General features: G+C 39.9%; 1 protein-coding gene across 3 annotated transcripts in view; it reads left to right on the top strand.

The window, feature by feature from the left end:
• The first annotated feature begins 2,155 nt into the window (after nucleotides 1-2,155).
• SLC25A24 (solute carrier family 25 member 24) overlaps nucleotides 2,156-23,574 on the top strand; it is a 57,867-nt gene continuing 36,448 nt past the window's right edge. Inside the window, exons 1-4 of one of the 3 annotated variants that reach the window (XM_032262868.1) lie at nucleotides 2,408-2,545; nucleotides 5,909-6,084; nucleotides 14,845-14,971; nucleotides 18,419-18,506. In XM_032262868.1, coding sequence (XP_032118759.1) covers nucleotides 14,902-14,971; nucleotides 18,419-18,506 — 158 coding nt within the window. In that variant the 5' untranslated portion in view covers nucleotides 2,408-2,545; nucleotides 5,909-6,084; nucleotides 14,845-14,901. Of the gene's footprint in view, nucleotides 2,546-5,908; nucleotides 6,085-9,850; nucleotides 10,373-14,844; nucleotides 14,972-18,418; nucleotides 18,507-23,574 lie in introns of those variants that run through there. The other 2 variants (XM_032262867.1, XM_032262866.1) reach the window with 2 other exon arrangements.

Here is a 23,574-nt window from a genome sequence, read left to right as displayed (position 1 = left end):
ACTTTACCCATGTTTAAGTCAGATTTATTGAGATATCCCAAAGTAAATTAACCCATGTTAGTATGCAGTTCTGTTGCTTTTGGCACATACATAGAGTTGTGTAACCACTATCACCATAAGCAAGATGTAAAACAGTTCCATCGCCCCCACAAGTCTTCTCATGTTTTTTTTTTTTTTTTGTCATTAATTTCCCTCGTCTGAGTCCCAGCCCCTGATAATTACTGATTTGTTTTCTGTTTCTTTTCCAGAATGTCATTGTTGACAGGTATCAGTAATTTTTATTGCTGATTAGTATCACTGTATGAATGCAACACAGGTTGTTCACCAGTTCACCCATTAAAGAACACTCTGTTTCTGCGCTCGACAGTTATGAATATAACTGCTATAAACACTCAAGTAAAAGTTTCTGTGTGAAGGTAATTTTCTCAACAAAAACGTTGACAGGTAATTCTTCTAAGTGTTACTTTTTTTAAACAAGTAAAATGGCCTGTAGTCCCAGCTACTCAGGAGGCTGAGATAGGAGAATTGCTTGAACCTCGGTGGAGGAGGTTGCAGTGAGCTGAGATCTCGCCAGGGTACTCCAGCCTGGGCAACAGAGCGAGATGCCATCTCAAAAAAAAAAAAAAAAAAAAAAAAGTAAAATGAAAGCATGTAAGTGTGAGATGACTAATTCAAGCAGCCTCTTTCCAAGTACAGAGTATTCATAGTAGGATTAAAAGAGGTTTTCAAGGACAAATAGAAAATTTGTTGAAGTTTGAAGGCAGTCCCAAAAGAAGGCGATAATTCTTAGTAAGACTGGAAGCTGGAACTTACACATTCTAGATTCATATATGTCTTAGACATATAAAATGATATAAGGGGAAGTAAATTCAGGGTCTGAGTTCCTGGCTTTTGTTGGAACAACTGATTTCTGCGTAGTGATTCAGAAGATGTGAGACAGCCTAATTTACAAGTACACAGGTGTCTTCTTTCCTGCAAACCGCAGTACAACAGTTCCTCTTAAGCATCTGTGAATGAACACAATTATTACAATTAATGATATCTCATTTGATTGGCGCCTTGGAGAATTAAGACCTTTCACACATACTATATAACCTTGCTGTGAAGGCAGGTACTTATATTCTCGTTTTTCTGATGAGAGACTACCCGGAGAGGCCATGCCATATCTGAAAGATTAGGTACTTTCTCTGTTAAGTCCAATGTTCCTTTCGTTCTTCCATGCTAGGCAGTAACAAGTTCTTTCCTGAGTAATAAATTCCAAACCTCAGAACTGCACCCATCTTGAGAAGGAGGAGGGTGCTGATGTTTTTCCGATAAGTGCAGCTGGCAGGCACTGTACACACTTAATCACAGGCAAATCCTAGCTAAGCTGTCTGCCAAACTAGTCCCTCTTTTTCCCATTGCCCACACGGATGGCTGTTGATCTTTTCTTCAACAAATCCTGGGTTTTCTCCTTTCTGTTTTTATAATTGCTCCAATAGATACTTTAAGATTTAACTCACTGCTTTTTTTTTTTTTTTTTTTGTGAGACAGTTTCACTCTCGTTACCCAGGCTGGAGTGCAATGGCGCGAGCTCGGCTCACCGCAACCTCCGTCTCCTAGGTTCAGGCAATTCTCCTGCCTCAGCCTCCTGAGTAGCTGGGATTACAGGCACGCGCCACCATGCCCAGCTAATTTTTTGTAGTTTTAGTAGAGCCGGGGTTTCACCATGTTGACCAGGATGGTCTCGATCTCTTGACGTCGTGATCCACCCGCCTAACTCTCTGCTTCTTAAAGCACAGTCTCCATCCTAGGTGTGCAACCACGAAAAAGTTAGAGATCCGTGAGAGACAACGCCCACCACGGCCCAGTTTCCAGGCAGAGAGAAGCAGCTCTGGGCGGTCCGCTAAGGCTCCGGCCCGAGGGGGTCTTTCAGCGGAGTAACCCTTTTTCAAGCCCCGCTCCCAAGCCACTGCGCCGACGCTCCAGCCCAGGACTTTCCGGGGGCTTCCTTCTGGCACCTGCACCGCTGACAGCGGCACTGGGAACTGTGTCGCCCCGGGCCGCACAGCCCCTCCCGAGACCCAGCCCGCCGCTCCCTCACTTCCTGCTCTCCGGAGGCGGGCCCGGCCAGTCCCGCGGAGGCCGGCGCTGCGAGCTCCTCCCCAGCGGCGGCTGGACGGGCCACACCCTGCGCGCCGCGCGGGCTCGGGTGGGGTCTCTGCTCCTGCGCCGTGCGCGCCGCAGCCGCGCCCCGCCGGCGCACCGAACGCCGCTGCGCCGCGCGCCCCTCCCAGCCAGGCATCGCGCAGTTCCTGATCGCGCCCCGCTGCCCCCGGTCTTCCCTGACTTCCTCGGCCCGGCCGCCCGCGCCTCCGGGACCATGCTGCGCTGGCTGCGGGGCTTTGTGCTGCCCACCGCGGCCTGCCAGGACGCGGAGCCGCCGACGCGCTATGAGACCCTCTTCCAGGCTCTGGACCGCAACGGGGACGGAGTGGTGGACATCGGCGAGCTGCAGGAGGGGCTCAAGAACCTGGGCATCCCCCTGGGCCAGGACGCGGAGGAGGTGGGTCGCCGTCGGGGCGCAGGGAGGGCTGTGGGCGCTGGGGACGTGGGGAGGACCGAGGAGGGCGGCGGCCCGAGGGGTTGCCAAGAGGAAGGAGGAACTGTGGCGTCTGGCGCTCGGGTGGCTTCAGAAACTCGGGCATGGGGCCACGGCCGGCGACCCGGGGAACAGAAGCGGGTTAGGATACGAAAGGCTACTGGTATTTGTCCAGATAAAATGAGTGCTGTGGACACTCTGACCTACGGGCACTGATAAATTTTTAAGACACTTTTGTTCTGAATCCACCCCAGCTTCTTTGCCTGTTTTCTGTTTTGTTTTGCCTTGCAAACATGTAACCATGTTTAGCTGTCAGACTTCAGTGGGTACCAAGTTCCGTAGAAAGGCGCACACATTCGATCTCTTCGAAGTTGCTTTGTTACACCAGCTATGTGTGTTGTCTACTGTTTCAAAACTGTTTGAAAGCCAATCGTGTGTTCCCCCGACTTCCTGTTGAAAAGGCATGGCGACATTCCATTGTTCAAGACACTCCTGGGTTAATGCCCTAAGTACACAAATTGATCTGAAGGGTTGACCTGTGACTAATTTCATTTTCTCTGAGTCATCTTAACTGTGCCCCTGAACTTCTGCCCCTGTAGTAGGGTGGAGATAATGTGAAACTTCTCCAGCCCTACTAAAGCATAAGACCACTGGCATTCCCTATCCAAAGAGGGAAAGTGATTAGGTTTCTATGAGGGCCAACAACTGTTATATCGTTACGTTTTAACTTCTCTTTTAATGTCTTTGGTAGTTTTAGGCCTTTTCAGTTTATTGTTTCTTCTAGAGTCAGATTTAGTAAGTTACAGGGTTTTTATTTGTTTGTTTTCTGAAACTTCCCATTCTGTCCAAGGTTCATAATATTCACTGATGATTTTATAAAACTTCTGACTATCTGTAGATAGGTTCTCTGTTTCATTCCTGATATTTATTCTTTTCTCCCCTTCAATCTTGCCAAAGTTTTGTGTATTTTATTCATACTTTGAAAGAACCAACTTTTGGTACTTTTTGCTGATTGTCGCAGAAATGGCCCAGTTGGAGTTTGTCATCATGTCCAATCATTGGCTGGAAGCAGCACAGGAAAGGGGCAGCCTTGCTGCAGTGCATCAGTAGATGTCAGGGCTAGAGGCTAGAGGGTGGCAGTCAGCTGTGCTCCTCACAGTAGGCGACTTTGAAGGGAGATCTCAGTGGTACAACTGCATGATCCCTACCATTTACAAAAGCTCTTTGGAGTTCTTCATGATTTTTAAGATTGTAAAGGGATTCCGAGATCAAAAAGTGAGAATTGCTGCTGTACCATCATTTTTATATAACTGCATCATGTTCTATGTTTGTATCATAGTATATGTTACCAATTCTTTATTAATCATCATTTAGTTTTTTGATAGTTTAAAAACGATTACAAGTGAAATTGCAATGGATGTCCTTTGTATTCGTTTTCTGATTCTGGTCCAGTTACTTTCATAGGATAAATTTTGAGGAGTGGAAATTGCTGAGTCTGAAGGTAACACACATTTTAAATTGGGATACATATTGTCTTCCAGAAATCTTGGACTCTCTTTTGACTGACAATGTTTGCTTCTCCACATCCTCGCTCATTCAGGGAATCAGTCTTTATAAGCTCCTGTTCAGCAAGTGAAATTCCCTTTCACTTCCTGTCTTAGTCCATTTAGTGTTACTATAATGGAATACCTGAGGCTGAGTAATTTATAAAGAAAAGACATTGATTGAGCAGGCTGGGAAGTTTAAGAAGTGTGGTGCTGGCATCTGCTGGTCTCCTGGTGAGGGCTTTCCTGCTGTGTCACAATGTTCTGGAAAGTCAAAGTGGAAGTGGACATGTGTGAAGAAGCCAAATCCGAGGGGTGTCCTGGCTTTATAACAACCCAGCCTTCAGGGAGCTGACTGATTCCTGAGGGAACTAATTCAGTCTCATGAGGGAGAGAACTCATTCACTACTGCAAGAATGGCACCAAGCCATTCATGAGGGATCTGCCTCTGTGACCCTGGCACCTCCCACTACGTCCCACCTCCCAACACTGCCACATCCGGGATCAGAGTTCAACATGAGTTTTTGTGGGGGACAAACAAAGCAGAGTACTTCTTCTGCCTTTTTGTTCTAGTCGGAACCTCTACAGGATTGCATTATGCGTACCCATTTGGTGAGGGCAGTCTTCTTTAATTGGTTTACTGATTCAAATGCTACCCACCTCCAAAGACACCCTCACAGACACACCTGGAAATCATGTTTTACCAGCTATCTGGGCACCCCTTAGTAAAGACAGGTTGACACATAAAATTAACTATCACACATGGGGTAGAATGAGGATTACATGGTCAACCTGTATGGGAGAAAACTTCAGAAGCATGTCAGGGGTTTGTGTAATGTCAAGGATGGAAGAGATTGGCCACTTGAGCATAGAAGTAATAACTGTGGGGGGACTCTTCAGTGGAAGGTTCTACATAGTGGTTTGTATCTAAGACAGATACTCAGCTTGAAGCAAAATCTCTATAAATTTTGTGGTTTTTTTTGGTTTTGTTTGTTTGTTTGAGACAGAGTCTTGCTCTGTCACCAGGTGCTAGGCTGGAGTGCAGTGGTGCTATCTCAGCTCACTGCAACTTCCGCCTCCCAGGTTCAAGCAATTCTTTTGCCTCAGCCTCCCGAGTAGCTGGGACTACAGGTGCACCCCACCACACCCAGCTAATTTTTGTATTTTTTAGTAGAGACAGGGTTTCACCATGTTGGCCAGGATGGTCTCGATCTCTTGACCTTGTGATCCACCCGCCTCAGCCTCCCAAAGTGCTGGGATTACAGGCGTGAGCCACCACACTCAGCCCTGTAGATTTTCACCTCATTTGATCTCATCTCCATGTTTCCAAGCTTTTGTAATGAATTTAGCATTTAGAAGAGAACACATTTCTGTTTAAGTTTCTTTAGATTTTAGATGGAAAGAATATAGAAATAAGAGCAAAATGTAGAAATAGGCATAAGGAATGTAGTAGCTAACTATTACTAAGTGCTCCAGAATTATCCAGGGAAGAGGAAGGAATTCAAGGCAAGTCCTGAGACAAAATTAAGAACCAGTTGGAAGTGAAAGCACTACATTTTTTTTTCTGATATGACCTTTCTTTTCTACATGTACCAAATCTCTTCACTATGAAATTAGTGAAGAATTAAAGCTGAAAATTAGAGAAAATTTACATTAAGTTCTAGGACTCAGGAGTTTAAGAGTATAGACTGAGAGTTGAATATAGTGTGAGAACAAGGAGATACAGTACTTAACCATTACTAATTTTCCCACTTGTCTAGTAATCCTATTTCCTTTTAAATAGGAGCCCTCATGAATGGGATTAGCGCTTGTATACAAGTGACCCAGAAGAGCTTCCTTGCCCCTTCCACCACGTGAGGTCACAGTGAGAAGACTGTTGTCTATGGAACCAGAAAGTGGGTCCTCACTACACACTGAATCTGCTGGCACCTTGATCTAGGACTTGCAGTGTCTGGAACTGTAAGAAATCAATGCTTATTGTTTAAGTAAGCCAATAGTATTTCTGACATAGCAGCCCAGATGGACTAGGACAATTACCAAGAGCAAAAAGGGAAGCAGCATGCTACAAGAGTTCCATCCTTCGTGTGAATTGACCTGTAACCATGGTCAAGTTTGAGCTTTACTTTCTTTCTTTTTTTTTTTTTTTCATGGAGACAGAGTCTCACTCCGTTGCCAGGTGCCAGGCTGGAGTGCAGTGGCATGATCTCGACTCACTGCAACCTCCGCCTCCCGGGTTCAAGCAATTCTCCTGCCTCAGCCTCCCGAGTAGCTGGGACCACAGGTGCACGCCACCACGCGAGCTTTACTTTCTTATTCTTGAATGCAGAATTCTTAAAATGCAGATATCTGGCCTGCATCCTGGACAGGACTTTTAACAAGGTCGTGTGTGGCTGAGTATGAAAGTTCATGTTAAAAAAAAAAACCCTTTAAAATGTGGTGTCCCATGTACTAGATGGTGAACTTCTTGAGGACCCTTTGTGCCCATGTGTATCAAGTGTATGCTGAATGATCAGCCAATGTTAGAGGATTGGGTGGACTGGTAACCTGATTTAAGGGCCATTCTAACTCTTACATTCTATGATTTTTTGATTCTCTGTTTTTAAAATTTTACATTTACGTAACAGAAAATAGAATCACATAGAAGAATGGTAGCTTAGCAAATGTTTATTGCATTGAATGGAATCAGGATTTCAGTCCATTAAGTAATTTCTCTATTAACAAGGAGAGTTCATTTCATAAATATTACTTTTTTTTTTCTCTAGAGGCAGAGTCTCGCTCTATTGCCCAGGTGGCAGTGCAGTGGTGTGATCTTGGCTTACTGCAGCCTCTGCTTTCTGGGTTCAAGTGATTCTTGTGTCTCAGCCTCCCAAGTAGCTGAAATTACAGGCACATCCCACCAAACCTGGCTAATTTTTGTATTTTTAGGAGAGATGGGGTTTTGCCATGTTGGCGAGACTGGTCATGAATTCCTGGCCTCTAGTGATCTGCCTGCCTCTGCTTCCCAAAGTGCAATGATTAAAGGCATGAGCCACCATGCCTGGCCCATTTCCTTAATATTTTAATTGTCAGACACTTTATGGTTTCTGGCACAGTTTTAAGAAAACGTGATATAGAAGTCATCGGGTACATTTTTGGCACCACAGCAGGGAGTTTATAAAAAAAAAAATAGAATTCCAACTACATTTATGTCAAATGTTCTAAAATATATAAAATCTGTATCTTTTCTGTTTTCTCCTGATTTATATTCTAAAATCTGATGTTATGCTTCTTTGCAGAAATAAAGTGTTTGGAAGAATGAAAAAATGAAAGAATTCTTTAGTAAGGCATAAAATACCCTTTCCATCTTTGTAGCATTCTAAGTCTTTTCAGTCACCTTTCTAAATTCCCAACATGCTCTATTCCCTGACTGGGCCACAACCATGTACATTGATCCCTTTATTTTCTGCTCTCCGCCTGAGGGTTCTCTCATTCCCCCTTCTCTGCCTGGTGTATCATTGCCCATTGTTTAAGGCCCCAGTTCACCTTTATAATTTTCCTAGTCCACTTTCTTTGTCAGTATTCCAGAAAAAGAAAAACATTTAGAAAGAAGCTTCCACAAGACAACATTTTATAATACGCTGCTTAGCTTCTTTTGACCAGGCTGAGTTCAAAAATCTTACCTTTTTAAGGATCAAATAGAGTTCATCAGGGTATCTGTATTTGACAGGATTTATGAAACAAAAGGCTTTGTTGAGAAAGTTTGAAGAGTAACTCTGGGATGTGGATCATAGTGTTTACTTAACATGAACTGTTTTAGTGGATATAATGGTTATTATTATGGCCTGTGGAATCAGTTAGACCAGGGTTCAAATGTTTTCACCACATGCCAGACTGTGACCTTGGGAATGTTATTTATTACCTGGAAAGCGCAAATGTTAACTAGGAATGGTAAGAACTACCTAGTAACTTATCATAAATAGTTAATTCATTCATTTAATGTTTTCAAACAGTGCCAGACATTGTTTAATGAACTGGGTATATAGTGGTGAGCAAGACCGACAGGTTTCCTTATGGTAGTCTCAAAACTCTCCCTATAGTAGGTCTGTGTGTGTTGTGAAGGTGCATGGGGAATAAGAAATAATAAGCAAATAATGAACAGGATAATTTCAAAAAGCAGAAAGAGCTATTCAGCAAAAATACCTGCCTTTTATTAGATGAAACTGTCAACTCTATGGTTTGGTCTCTCCTGTCAATCCTGTGAAATGCTGTCAGGCTGTTTTCCTTATCACCCTGGCCATGACTTCTGTCTTTTCTGCTTGGCCCTGTAGACTCTAACCCAAAGCTCATTCTCTGCCTGGCTGTCTGCCTCTGTGGCTCTGCCGCTACCTACATTCTCTTTGATGCACAGGGAAGGACCATTCCTTGTGGACCATAAAATTCTCTTTTTGGGAGAATTCATTCTTGATTGGGCCACAGCACATCTTGCGAAACAGCATTAGACATTTGCCACTCTGCTCAACAGCTCTGGGAGAAATGTTTATTGGAAAGCATACAGTAGTTTTTTTGACCAACCATAGTGCAGCCTCCTCCCAAAGGGAAACCTATGTGTATTTCAAGAACATGATAGTCTACGTTCCTAGTATCTAACATGTTGGGTGGTGCACCGCAAAAGCTAATAGATAATGGCTAAATTAAATTTTCTTTTTGAATTTTAATATTCAACTTTTTAGGGTACCCAATCTCCACATTTAGGAAAATAAATTACCTAAAAAGTGGAGAGTTTTTATTGTGAAACTGTACCTCCACATTACCGGTGGAACAGCATAAGGGATCACATGTGTATGTCTGGGGAAACCAGGGTCCTCTGTGGTTCTGGAGGGTGAGGATTAAAAGGAAGCCCTAGATAGCCTTTATGAATATCTCCTGACTTCTCTCTGGGACCTGAGATCACTGAACTTTTGCCCATTTTGAGATCATCTTCCCAATCATGCCACAAACAGCTTAAGGCTAAGCTTGCCCTGGAGCCATTGTAGGGGTTGGATGAAGATAAAAGATTAAAAACTGGGAAGGTAGGTCACAGAAGGAAGAGCCCATGTGGGCAGATTTTCATTCAGTTCCTATTCTTTATTACAGCAGTTCTCTAGGGCTGCAACCTTAGAAAAGGATTCCTATAACACAATGTAGGGTAAGTACCCATCAGCAGCTGACTGGGTAAAGAAAATGTGGTACATATACACCATAGAATACTATGCAGCCATAAAAAAAGAACAAGATCTTGTTTTTTGCAGCAATATGAATGCAGCTAGAAGCCAATAACTTAAGTGAATTAATATAGAAACAGAAAATCTCTATGTTTTCACTTACAAAAAGGAGCTAAACCTTGGGTAAATGGGGGCATAAAGATGGGAACAATAAACACTAGGGACTCCAAACAGAGGGAGGAAGGGAGAGGGTTACAAGGGCTGGAAAACTTTCCACTGGGTACTTTGTTGGCAACCTGGGTGATGGAACCATTAGGAGCTCAAACCCCAGCATCATAAAATATACCCTTGTAACAAGCTGATGGTGTAACCCCTGAATCTACAATAAAATTATTTTATTTTAAAAAATTAAATCATTATAAAGATTTAAAAAAAAAAGAGTTTCTAGACAGGTGCGGCCAAGTTTTTTGAATTGTTGGAGGGCCCCCACCACCAGTCTCTTATGTCCATGTCCCAGCATTCCCGACTGACTTCTCTCCAAAAAGAAGCTCTACTTTGAGATGGCCCGGTGCTGGGTTCTCCCTGTAAGTTTCTAGGGAAAGGAGCATGAGTTGTCCGGTCTAGACTCTTCCTGGAGCGGGAACCAGAGCTTCTGATCAGACGCAAGTGTGGCAGGAGCTCCGTAGTCTGCCAGCGCAGCTCCCAGTGCGGTCCCATGCAGGTCCTGGGCGCTGCGCGCTCGCGCCTCTGTGCTGGAGCCGTTAGGATGACCCATCTCCTTCTGGCGCTTTAACCGGTGAATGTGCTTTGTGTTTGGCGCCCCTGAGAAGGATGCTGTCTTAGGTCTCTTCCCACTGGACGTGTGGTGGGGGCAGAGATCCCCTTGGTCCATCACACTTCCACCGCCCTGGGGTTGGGGTACTGCGAGGGAGTTAAGCTTAATGGACTCCCTCTACGGAGATCTCTTTTGGTACTTGGACTATAATGAGGATGGGACCTTGGACATTTCTGAGCTTCAGGAAGGCCTGGAGGACGTAGGGGTCATTCATTCTCTAGAAGAAGCAAAGGTGGGTCTCACTGTGGCTGTGGTCAGAGAGGTATTGGGGCTGGGAGCCCTGGAGAGGTATTGGGCAGAGAGGGCGAAATTTACATGTTCTCAAGCTTGACCCGGACCCACTGCAGTGTTCAGGTGGTTGACCAACGTTACTGTTTATTAAGAATAGCCAGGTGTGATGGTGGGTGCATGTAGTCGCAGGAGGCTGAGGCAGGAGAATCACTTGAACCCGGGAGGCAGAGGTTGCAGCAAGCTGAAATTGCATCACTGCACTCCAGCCTGGGTAAGAGAGGGAGACCCCATCTCAAAAACAAAACAAAACAAACAAAAAAAAAAGAAAGAAAGAAAGAAAGAAAAAGTTAAGTGTTCTTATATTTAGATTTGCAAGTGTGACTTGTATTTGTTTATTTGATACAAAGTAGCCTTTCATAAGAAATTCTGGGTTATGCCATCAAGTCGCATCTTTTGAAACACATTTCTTTCTTATTGAAACAAAAGGTTTGCAGATCTGTCTGGCGTTTTTGGCAAGGAGGTTTTGTGTACCTGGTGATGACTGACGAGGGCTCACATGTCAAAACCCAAGGGAGGCGCATCCCAGGAGAATTCTGCACCAACCACACAGAACATTGTATTTCAGAGGAGCACTGTTGGGGCTTTTCCTCGGTGGCAGTCACATCTCTAGGAAGTTTTGATAGGAGATCTTTTCTCACATGTCTCTACCTTCCCTAGCAGGAAAATTTGTTTATATAAACAGAACTCAACTGATTTTAAAAAATAATAAAGAAATGATACTTACATTGTCATGTTAAGATACAAAAGAGATAACTTTTTGTTGTGATAACTGTGTTTTTTGAACAATGTTTTGTTTTTTTTCCTGTGAAAGTTGAGAAGCTAAATATACAGATCATGGTCAGACCATACATAAAAATGAAACTTTTACTCAAAATTTATAGCAGTCTGCCCAGAAAACCAGCCCTTTATCTAAAAGAGACCAGGAAACCAGCCTGTTATGTCAGACTTGCAAGAAGTCAGGTTGCTATCTCTAGAGACAATACACAAAGCTATGTATTAACTGCTCTAACAGTCAGCCCCAAATGATCAGGATTTGACTAATAACTGACGACCCCTAAAGTTTTTCTTCACTTCCAACTTAGGATGAACCAGAGAAAGCTAAATATGCACCCCCTACTAGTCAAATAGGATGCCCTGCTTCTAGTGAGCCTGCCTACAGCTTCCCCAGGCCATCAGCCTCCGATCAGGAAATGCCTGAAGCCTTCCCTTTTTCCCACTGTAAAGCTTTCCCACTCGTCTGTCTGCTTTTGAGCCTCTGTCAAAAAGCAAATGAGGGTGGCTGACTCCCTTGTTATAGCAAGCTTGGGCCAAGTAGCTTTTGCTTTTCTCATTTGGTTGGTCTTTTATTTCTGCAAGTAACAGACAGGAAAATTTAAAGGGGGATCCATCCCTAGTCTTTCATAGTATAGTAGTCCTCTTTTTATGTGCCGGGATGTTTCAAGACCTCCACTGAATACCTGAAACTGTGGGTAATATTGAACCCTATATATACTCCTTCTCTCCCTGTATGTATATATAGATACACACACACACACACACACACACACACACACACACACACAAACACGACTTTTTTTTTTTTTTTACTTTAATTAGCTTTAGCTCTTTTTTTTTTTTTTTTTTTTTTTTTTTTAAAGATGCAGTCTTGCTCTGTCTCCCAAGCTGGAGTGCAGGGGTGTAATCTTGGCTCACTGCCTCCCAGGTTCAAGCAATTCTTGTGTGTCAGGCTCCTGAGAAGCTGGGACTACAGGCATGTGCCACCACACCTGGCTAACTTTTTAAATTTTAGTAGAAATGGGGTTTCACCATATTGGCTAGACTGGTCTTGAACTTTTGACCTCAAGTGATCTGCCTGCCTCAACCTCCCGAAGTCCTGGGATTACAGGTGTGAGTCACTGTGCCTGGCCATATACTATATATTTTTTATCTGATAACTGGTTTGGCTACTAAATGACTAACAGGTAGCATCTATATCGTGGATATGCTGGACAAAAGAACATTCACCTCCTGGGCACGATGGCACAGGATATTGTGAGATTTCATCATGTTACTCAGAATGGTGTGCAATTTAAGTTGTTTCTGTAGTTTTCCATTTAATAGTTCAAACCATGAATGACCACAGGTAACTGAAACTGTGGAAAGTGAAACTATGGATAAGGGAGGACTACTGTGGTGTTGAGTCAGACTCATTAGACAATCATAACTCTTGATTCACCATAAGAAATGCTGCAGAAATATGGGTTAAAAAATAAAACTGTTCAAAGATAGGGTCAGGGATGTCCTTTAATTTGTAACTTCCAAAATGATCATGAAACTGTGCCCCCAAAGAGTTAAAGGAACCCATGACTAAGAGAAATTGTTTTCAGTACCCAGTAGATAATTTTTCAACCGTTACCCATTCCCTCCCCACTCATAGTCCCCAGTTTCTGCTGTTCCCATCTTTATATCCATGTGCACCTCATTTTTGCTCCCATGTGTGAGAACATGTGGTGTTTGGTTTTCTATTTCTTCACTAATTTGCTTAGGATAATGACCTTCAGCTGCATCCATGTTGCTGCAGAGGACATGATTTTATTCTTTCTTGTGGCTGTGTAGTATTCCATGGTGAAAATATAGTACCATAATCTTATTAGACCACTGTATATATATGGTCTGTCATTGACTGAAATGTATACAGTGCAAGTATATATGTATATATATAGTGTTAATCCATTTTGTGTATTATTAGATTTGATTTGCAAATATTTTATATAGGAGTTTTGCATCTTTTTCACTAGTTGATGTTGCTTGTAATTTTGTTTTTTTTTGTGATGTCCCTGTTGGGTTTTAGAATCAAGTGTGTACCCACATCATAAAATGGGTTGGAAAATGTTCCCACCCTTTTAATTCTCTGGAAAGCTGGTGTTTTTTCTTAACACCTGGTAGACGTTACTGTTAAAACCACGTGTGCCTCTATTTTTCTTCATGGGAATGTTTTCAAAGTACACTTTGAATTTCTTTAAAATCTGAGTATGGGGCTACTCAGATTTTCTGCTGTCTTATCTCAGTTTTTAATAAGTTGGTTTTATAGGCATTTGTTATCTCACTTTCCTATTTTGCGTATAAAACTGTTCGTAATATCTTTAATGTCTATAGTGTCTAGTAGTTTCCATCTTTACTTTCTGACATTGATTATCTGCCAGTTTCAGAAGTTTTTCAATATTATTAGTGTTTTCAAAGAACCATCTTTTGGCTTTGTTAATCCTCCCGATGGTGTATTTTCTTTCTCATTACTTCTTGTTCTTTGTTTCCTTCAACTCCTTTTTTGGCTTAATTTTTAAATAATTTTTTGAGATTGAGATAAGCCTTAACGATTGATCGCTGATTTCCAGTCTTTCTTCTTTTCTGATTATGCATTTTAAACCTTAAATCTTTCTCAAAGTGGAGCTTTAGTTGCTCTGGATCTGTCTCTCTAAGTCTGGAGGTTGCAGATCTGACCATTAAACCATCCAGTTATAACATGGCATTATTTACCCAGAAAAGCATGACCAACAGAACAGTAGAATTTGTAAGCTTTCAATGAGTGATTGTGGGTGTCATAATAGGTAGATAGATAGATAGATTATATTTTGGGTGGTGGTAGCAGAGGGCTTACATGTCATATCAAATTTCACAAGGTCTTCATTACTTCTCAAAAGCAATGATTTCCGTTAATGGAAATGGAGAGTTTGCTATGACAGCTTTTTATATGGATCATCCTTAGTAAAAGATGACTTAGTTTTTGAAATCAAAGGGGAAAATATTGTTTTAGGCTTTTTTCTTTCTTTTTTAGAGACAGCGTATTGCTCTGTCACTGCTTTAGAATGCAGTGGTGCAATGTAGCTCACTGTAACTTCAGATTCCTGAGCTCAAGTGCTCTTCCTCCCTCAGCCTCCATGTAGCGAGTACTTACAGGCATATGCCAACACATCTGGCTAATTTTAAAAATATTTTTGAGGAGATGAGGTCTCACTATGTTGTCCAGCGTGGTCTTAAATCCTGACCTCAAGGGATCCTCCCCGGTCAGCCTCCCAGAGTGCTGCAATATTTCAAATCCTGTGCTAGGTCACGTGTTTGTCTTCTATCTTGGGGTTTAGAAAGTACATGTCCAGAAATTTAGGGTGTGATTACATTAGCCTTAAAAATGTCATGTTTTATAAAAATCAATGTATCCTTTTTCTGATTGAAAATTTAACACAAGACCTGGAATATTTTTGCAGCAGTGAAACTACTTTTATTATAGATCTTTGCCATAATGAATGATAATATAGCTGACCAAAAATAGGTACTGTAGTTTTTTAGGAAAACAGCCAATCTGCTTGAAATATGTGTAGAAATAATTTAGTGTATCAGCCCATATTGGCAATAACTTCTAATGTTTTTTGTTTTTTATAGAAAATTTTTACTACTGGAGATGTCAACAAAGATGGGAAGCTGGATTTTGAAGAATTTATGAAGTACCTTAAAGACCATGAGAAGAAAATGAAATTGGCATTTAAGAGTTTGGACAAAAATAATGATGGTGTGTCTTTCTTTTATATTTATCACCAGCTATGAAGAAGCATTTCTTATGCTTCCAACAGTCTAAAGGATGCCTATATAATCTCTCTGGGTTTAGATGATAATTATTATTTGTGTTAATACTTATTTTTCTTAGTAATGTGATTTTTATGTAGAGTTCATATTATTTAGCGAAGAAAACTTATAGATAGCCTTTTTTTTCATTACTTTGAAAGGTAGTGAATTACATTGCTGAATTAAAAATAGTAGGCAGGGCCTGTTGTAAATTTTAAACTGTGGAACATTATGCCGATTTGACTTAAACGTGTAGTTTAAAAATAATAATTAACATTTTCTTGCCCTCTAGTTAAGAGACATTTGTTTTTATTACTAGACAGGAATGACAATTATATATTCTCAAATTAAAAAAAACCTCAGATTATCTTGCATTTGATAGTATTTTTGAAAGAATCAATTTAGAGAAGATACTCTCTGATCCTGGAAATTAGGGAAAAAAATAGCATTTAAACATTTAAGTATGTGCCTTCTAGTTGTGATTATGACTTCTCTATTTCGATTAATAGATTGGAGTTTGTCTTAATCTGTTTTCAGTTGCTATAACATAATACTACACACTGGGTAATTAATCAAGAAGTGAAATTTATTTCTTATAGTTCTGGAGGCTGGGAAGTTCAAAGTTGAAGGGCTGAATCTCGTGTGGGCCTTTTACTGTGTCAGTGTGCTACCTCAAATCTCTCCTGCTCTTCTTATAAAGCCACTAGTCCCATCATGGGGGCCCTACTCTGAAGACCTTATCTAATTCTAATTAGAAATAGAGTCTTGAAGCCCTCATCACCAGAGGCAACTTTTAACAGGAAGAGAAAATTTATAAAATTGTAAAGCAGCCCCAAACTCCTCCCTACTTGTAAAGAGTCAGGGTCATTTCATTTGCAGACTTATTATTAAAGAAACAGGTTAAACAAATAGATTGAGAGGAAATGTGGTTCATATCTGAGGTCAGCAAACTTTTTTGTCCAGAAGTCTAGATAATAAATATTTTAGCTTTGTGGGTCATGTGGTCTCAGTTGTAGCTACTTATCTCTGCTGTGGTACCTCAAAAACAGCCACGGACAATATGTAAATGAATGGGTATGGCTGATTTCCAATATAACTCTATTTACAAAAGTAGTTAATAGACTGTATTTGGCTTGAGGGCTATAGTTTGCCATCCCCTGATTTACACTGAAAATTAAAGTTAAATTCAAAGCAATTTTCCTCAAACAAACTAAACTCTGTAAATGATTTTGATGATTGTTCAAGTCCATAACTCTCACCCAGGAAGAGCTGAGTTTGGGTTGGAAAGTAGTACTGTTGGAACATTTGCCACCCCCAATAAGTCTTACAATATATGCCCCCAAGTCTAGCCTCAGTCCAGTCTTCCAGCAAAATTCAGCTTTCCTACTTCCCTGCAAACTTTCATTCCAACATGGACCCTCTGCAGTTCAGTTGCAGATCAGATTGTCTGTGCGCTGTTATGGGAGGCAGTAGCTCAGAGATGTAGCTACCTTAAGATCAATTGCCAGATAATCAGAGGTTGATCATCCCAGGATATAAGTTGTATACACATCAACTGTTCATTTCATAAAATTCTAAATGAACCAGAGGAAATAATTAAAGATTAAATTTTAATGGTATATTTGTAGCAAATCTATACAATGTTCACTTAATTTATCATGTTTGTTTATTTTAAAACAATGTGGCATTAGAGGTTTATATTTTTATTTTTCAGACTTCCTTAATGTAAAACATTTACAGTTGATCCTCATTCTTTGGGGGTTCTGTATTTGCAAATTTGCTTACTCACCAAAATTTATCCCAAAAGTAACCCCAAAATATATATTCACAGTACTTTCCCAGGCATTCATGGACATGCACAGAGCAGTGAAAAACTTGAGTTCCTCAGCATGCATATTCTTAGCTAGTAGAATAAGGCAATATTCTGCCGTCTTGTTTCAGCTCTCATACTGTTAACTAATAACTATCCCTTTCAAGGTCTATTTTGTGCCAGTTTTTGCATTTTTGTATTTTTGTTGGTAATTTGCTTTTTAAAATGATCCCCAAATGTAGTGCTGAAGTGCTGACTAGTGTACCTAAGTGCAAGAAAGCCATGGCATGTCTTCTGGAGAAAATAGATGCATTAGATAAGCTTTGCCCCAAATTCAGTGTTAATGAATCAACAACATACTTTAAATGAGGTGCCTTCAAACAGAAACAGACAGAAGAAAAGGTTATGTATTGATCAATTGATGAAAGTGTTGTGATCAGAAGCTCACAGGAACCTAACCCTGTATGTCCTGTAGGAACAATGGTTCGGTGTTTGCTAATTCACTGTTTGCAATGAATATAGAACTTTATAGAACATGATTACTGTGAATAATGAGAATTGACCATGTCTCTTTAAGAGTGCAGTTCTAAAGGAGAATATTCAGAATGATATTTGCATAATTTCATTGCTAACAGATGCTGGCTCTCACTGTCCTTACATGATCAAGATTCTCATGCTGCTCCTTCCTTCTCTTCAGGAGGATTCTCTCAGAATCCTGTCTTCTCTCCAAGGTCCTTTCTCCAAGAAAGTCTATCCTTTCACCACTGACAGTAATTTTTGTCTTCTTGTTTTTCTGGAGAAATCTGCTGCTCATGCTGCTTCAGCACCAGACCCTCTCTTACTTGGTTTGTTTTATTCTGTTTCATGTACAGTAATCTTAGGATTCTCATGAGCCTGTGAGCTACTGGAAGAAAATACAGCAGTACTTACATTTATTGCTTCCATTTTATTTTCTCTTTTCTCTTTCTTCCTCTGTTCTGATTGTTCTCCTCTGTCTACAAACATGCTCTCATTTCCCTAACACTAAAATTTTCAGTCTTTTATTGTTCTTTTATCCTTGTTCTCTTTATTTTTATTGCCAGATTGTTAAAAGAATAGTCTATTTCCTCATTTTCTACTTCTCTTTAACTCCATCATATAATATGATGTTTTGCATAGTAAAATGTCTAGTAATTTATTAAAAATGTAGAATTAGGTACTTTTAAAATGAGTAGATCCTAGTTTAATTGAATTTATCTCAGAGTTAGAATATGTTGATTTGGACCTTAGTTCTGCTACTTCTTAATTACATTACTTGGTAAGGCCACTTGAGAAGTCGTTCTCTTTGGAGGAATATTATTTATCTATAGGGCTGTTATAATTACTGAATTTTTAAAAATGTGTGTTTATTTATTTAATGCATTTGTTAAATTTTGAGTATTGATGTTGGGATAGGCATTTAAGCAAACCTATAACTCACCGAAGTGCATAATTTTGCCCTAATCAGTGTAAAGCTTTCTATTAAATGAGAGATTTGAAATTCATTATTTCTGTGGTTCTTGTCAGTTCTGAGTTTTATTTTTTGCCCTCTTTATTTCTTTAAAGGAAAAATCGAGGCTTCAGAAATTGTCCAGTCTCTCCAGACACTGGGTCTAACTATTTCTGAAAAACAGGCAGAGTTGATTCTTCAAAGGTAAGCTCTTCGTCTTGGTCAACAATTGACTTTTTGCTTTAATGTCCTGCATTAGAAGTCTGTGTTTCTAAGTGTGGCTTTAAAACACCTCACTAGTCTTCATTATGTATATCTAAGATCTTTCTTTTTTCCTCTCGTTCATTTTGTTTGTGTACATTTATCAAAAGTGTAGGAACGGGAAGTGTAACCTTAGTCTGGACTCCTTCTTGTGAGGCCGCAAGGGATAGCGGAATGGCAGGAAGTAAGGTTTTAGCTCCGTAGATAAGGAGCTAAAAAGTTTTGGTGTTGGTTCCAGGTCTTTCCTATTGTAAACAGTGCTGCAGTCACACTGCCACATGTGTACCTATGCAACAATCTTGCATGTTCTTCACATGTACCCCAAAACCTAAAATGCAATAAAATAAATAAATGGGGAAAAAAAAAAGTTTTGGTGTTACTTTTTTTCCGCTTGGTTTCTAATGTGACATTAACATTCATTGATTCAAACTAAGAAGCCTAGCAGATTCATCACATTATTTAACCTACATGTGACTGGAAAAATAGGAAATCACTAAGCTCTCCTTGCTAACAAAGAAATACCTATTTTAACGTTCAGAAAAGAGAGATCCAAATTTTAACCTTATTGTCTGAGGCAATAAGTTTGACTATTTAAACCAGATTTTTCGAGCCTTAATGTTTTATTTCTCAGGACAGAGCAGTGATCTCTGCATCCCAGGTGCTCTCAAATACTCTGTTGCTACAAACACAGGGCAGGGACTGATTTTTTATGATAACATAAAACAGAAAAGGACAATTACATTGTATTAATATTGTTGCGAATGTTTTTAGTCCTCACGTTGTCTAAAAAGAATTTCTAAATGACTTTGTTATTTATCTTGTTTTATATCTGTACTGGCAGCGTTTTCATCCCTTCTCTCTCGGCATAATTCCTTTGATAGACAGCTGCTCAATAGGAAGGCTCAAAGCCTCAAGGCTGAGCACATAATGACTTTTGTTAGCACTGGATGAGAAGCGCCTTCCTGAGGAAATGGAGCCTAAAACATGAAAAGAAGATAAACAGAATTTGGACAGTAAGAGATATAGAGCATATAATATTCTGCTTCTAAAGTCAACATTCTTCTAGGAAAGTGAGGCTTTTTCCCTGGCTGTTAGGCCAGAAATCATATTATTATATTTTTTATGACAGCTTTAAGAATAATGCAAATTCTAAGCCCAAGCTTCAGAAGTAGACTAAGAAGTATTAGCTTAGCTGCCATGACAAAATACCATAGGCTGGATGCATTAAACAACAGAAATGTATTGTCTCACATGTCTGGGAGCTAGAAGTTTAAGATAAGAGTACCGGCATGGTTGGGTTGTGGTGAGGTCTCTTTCTGGCTTGCAGATGGATGCTTTCTCACTGTATTGTCAGATGGCAGAGAGAGAGAAAGGTCTGCTTCCTCTTATAAGAACATAGTCCTGTTAGATCAGGGTTTCATTCTTATGACTTCATTTCACTTTAAGTACCCCCTAAAGATGCTATTATCTCCACATATAATCACATGAGAGGTTAGGGCCTCAACATTTGGATTCTGGAGGGATATAGTTCAGTCCATAGCAAAGGGTAATGAAGAGGGTCGGATATTTAAAAGTAGCTACATAATTTTTAATGTAAGTATTTTATGAGAACTTTTAAAAAAAATTTTGAGACAGAGTCTCACTCTGTTGCTCAGGCTGGAGTGTAATGGCGCGATCTTGGCTCACTGCAACCTCTGCCTCCCAAGTTCAAGCAATTCTCCTTCCTCAGCTTCCTGAGTAGTTGGGACTACAGGCATGCACCACCACCATGCCTGGCTAATTTTTTAAATTTTTAGTAGAGACAGGATTTCACCATATTGGCGAGGCTCATCTCAAATTCCTGACATCAGGTGATCCACCCACCTGAGCCTCCCAAAGTGCTTACAGGAATGAACCACCATGCCAGGCTAGCAGCTTTATTGAGGTGTAATTTAGTGTAAATTCACTTTTCTAAAGTGTACAATTCAGTGATTTAAAACATTTATTTATTTTTAAATTTACAGAATTATATGTATCATGTACAACATGATGTTTTAAAGTATATATACATTGTGGAATGACTAAGTCTAGCTAATTTACATGATACATCTCATAGTTATGATTTCTGTGGTAAGAACACTTTACATCTATTCTCTTAGTATTTTTCAAGAATATATTTTTATTAATTGTGGTCATCATGTTATACAGTGGAGCTCTTAAACTTATTCCTCCTGTGGAGCTGAAAATTTGAGTCCTTTGACCAATATCTCCCCAAACCATACTCCACCCCCAAACTATTCTGCTCTCTGATTCTATGAGCTCAACGTTTTTTGATTCCACATATGAGTGAGATCATTCAGTATTTGTCTTTACCTGGCTTATTTCATTCATGTTGTTGCAAATAACAGAGTTTTCTTCTTTTTTACAGCTGAATAGTTTTCTATTGTGTATGTATAGCACATTTTCTCTATTCATGCATTGGTGGACACTTAGGTTGATTCCATATCTTGGCTATTGTGAATACTGCTATAATGAACATGGGAATGCACAAGCCTCTTTGACATACTGATTTCATTTTATATATGTATATATATGTATATATATGTATACACACACACACACACACACACACACACACACACACACACACATTCCAGAGGTGAGATTGCAGGATCATATGGTAGTTCTATATTTAATTTTTTAAGGAACTCCATACTGCTTTCAATAATGGCTGTTGTTAATTTACATCCTCACCAACAAGGTGCAAAGGTTCCCTTTTCTCTACATACTTGCCAATACTTGTTATCTTTTGTCTCTTTGATAATAGTCATTCTAAGTGTGGCATGAGATGATATCTCATTGTGGTTTTTATTTGCATTTCCGTGGTAATTAGTGATATTGAGCATTTTTTTCATGTACTTTTTAGCCATTTGCATGTCTTTGAAAAATGTGTATTCAGATTTTTGGCTCATTTTTACTTAGGTTATTTGTTTTCTTGCTATTGAGTTGTTTGAGTTCCTTAGTTTGGATGTTAACCCTTTATCAGATGAATAGTTTGCAGATACTACCCCCCATCCTGTAGGTGTCTCTTCACTCTATTGGTTGTTTCCTTGGCTGTGCAGGATATTTGCAGTTACCTGTATATTATCGCGTTTGTTGCCTGTGCTTTTGGTGTCATATCAAAAAAACCATTGCCAAGTCTGATGGTGTGGAGCTTTCCTTCTATGTTTTCTTCTAGTGGTTTCATAGTTTGAGGTCTACATTTACTTGTTTAATCCATTTTGAATTGATGACTGTATACTGTGTAAGAAAAGGGCAGAATTTCATTCTTCTGCATTTGGATATCTAGTTTTCCCAACACCATTTATTCAAAAGACTGTTTCCTATTGTGTATTCTTGGTAACTTTGTCAAAAATCAGTTGTCTTTAAGTGTGTGGATTTATTTCTGGGCTGTGCATTCTGCTCTGTTGGTCTGTGTGTCTGTTTTTACACCAGTTAAAGCGGTACCCTCAGGGCAGATGCACCAAGCATAATTCCAGTTTATTGTGAGGTGTTTGGTTAGTAAAAGTTTTTCAGCACTTAAAGGTCTAACTTTCCCACAGGGGGAAATTTTTATGCCAGCTCTTTTTTTTTTTTTTTTTTGCTGTTTTAGACTTTATTTATTTTTATTGCATTTTAGCTTTTGGGGTACATGTGAAGAACTTGCAAGATTGTTGCATAGGTACACACATGGCAGTGTGATTTGCTGCCCTCCTCCCCTTCACCTATATCTGGCATTTCTCCCCATGCTATCTCTCCCCACCTCCCCACTCCCCTGTCCCTCCCCCATTTCCCCCCAACAGACCCCAGTGTGTAGTGCTCCCCTCCCTGTGTCCATGTGTTCTCATTGTTCAACACCCGCCTATGAGTGAGAACGTGTGGTGTTTCATTTTCTGCTCTTGTGTCAGTTTGCTGAGAATGCACACGAATGTTCATTGCAGCACTGTTTACAACAGCAAAGACCTGGAACCAACCCAAATGCCCATTGATGATAGACTGGACAGGGAAAATGTGGCACATATACACCATGGAATATTATGCAGCCATCAAAAATGATGAGTTCATGTCCTTTGTAGGGACATGGATGAACCTGGAAGCCATCTCTTTTTTATAAATCTTTTTCTTAAGCCCAAAACTCATCAACCATACTCTTTATGCTACTTTAGCTTTGAAGTATATTTTGAAGTTAGGTAGTGTGATGCCTCCAGCTTTATTCTTTTGCTCAAGGTTGCTTTAGCTATTCAGAATCTTTTGTGTTTCCATGTGAATTTTAGGATTGTTTTTCTATTTCTATGAACCATATCATCGGTATTTTGAATAGCAGTTGTATTGAGTCTGTAGTTTGCTTTGGATAGTATGGTCATTTTAACAATATTAATTCTTCCAATCCAGGAACACAGGATATCTTTTTATTTGTTTGTTTCTTCAGTTTCTTTCATCAGTGTTTTACTGATTTTCTTGTAGAAGTCTTTCATTTCTTTGGTTGAATTTATTCCTAGGTATTTAATTTTTTTGTAGCTACTATAAATGGAATTGCTTTCTTCTTGATTTCTTTTCAGATAGTTCACTATTAGTGTATAGAAACACTATCGATTTTTCTTTTTTTCATTTCTTTTTTTTTGATAGATCAGGTCTCATTATGTTTTCCAGGCCTTGAACACCTGGGCTCAGGTGATCCTCCCACCTCAATGACTGAGTGACTGAGACTGCAGGCATAATATTTTGCTGTTGTTGGCATTTAATTGTTCATAAGCATCTTATGATCTTATGTATTTGTGTCATATCAGTTGTAATGTCTCCTGTTTCATTTCTGATTTTGTCTTCTCCCTTCTTAGGCTAGCCAAACGTTTGTCAATTTTATTTAACTTTCCAAAATCCAACTCTCAGTTTTATTGCTTTTTTCTATTTTTGTCTTTGTTTTATTTACTTTTGTTCTGATTTTTATTATTTTCTTCCTTCTATTATACTAACTTTGGGCACAGTTTGTTCTTGT

This window comes from Sapajus apella, unplaced genomic scaffold, assembly GCF_009761245.1.
Source record: "Sapajus apella isolate SASKATOON/1434 unplaced genomic scaffold, GSC_monkey_1.0 scaffold131, whole genome shotgun sequence".
Lineage (NCBI taxonomy): Eukaryota > Metazoa > Chordata > Mammalia > Primates > Cebidae > Sapajus > Sapajus apella.
This window is presented reverse-complemented; position numbering and strand designations above follow the sequence as displayed.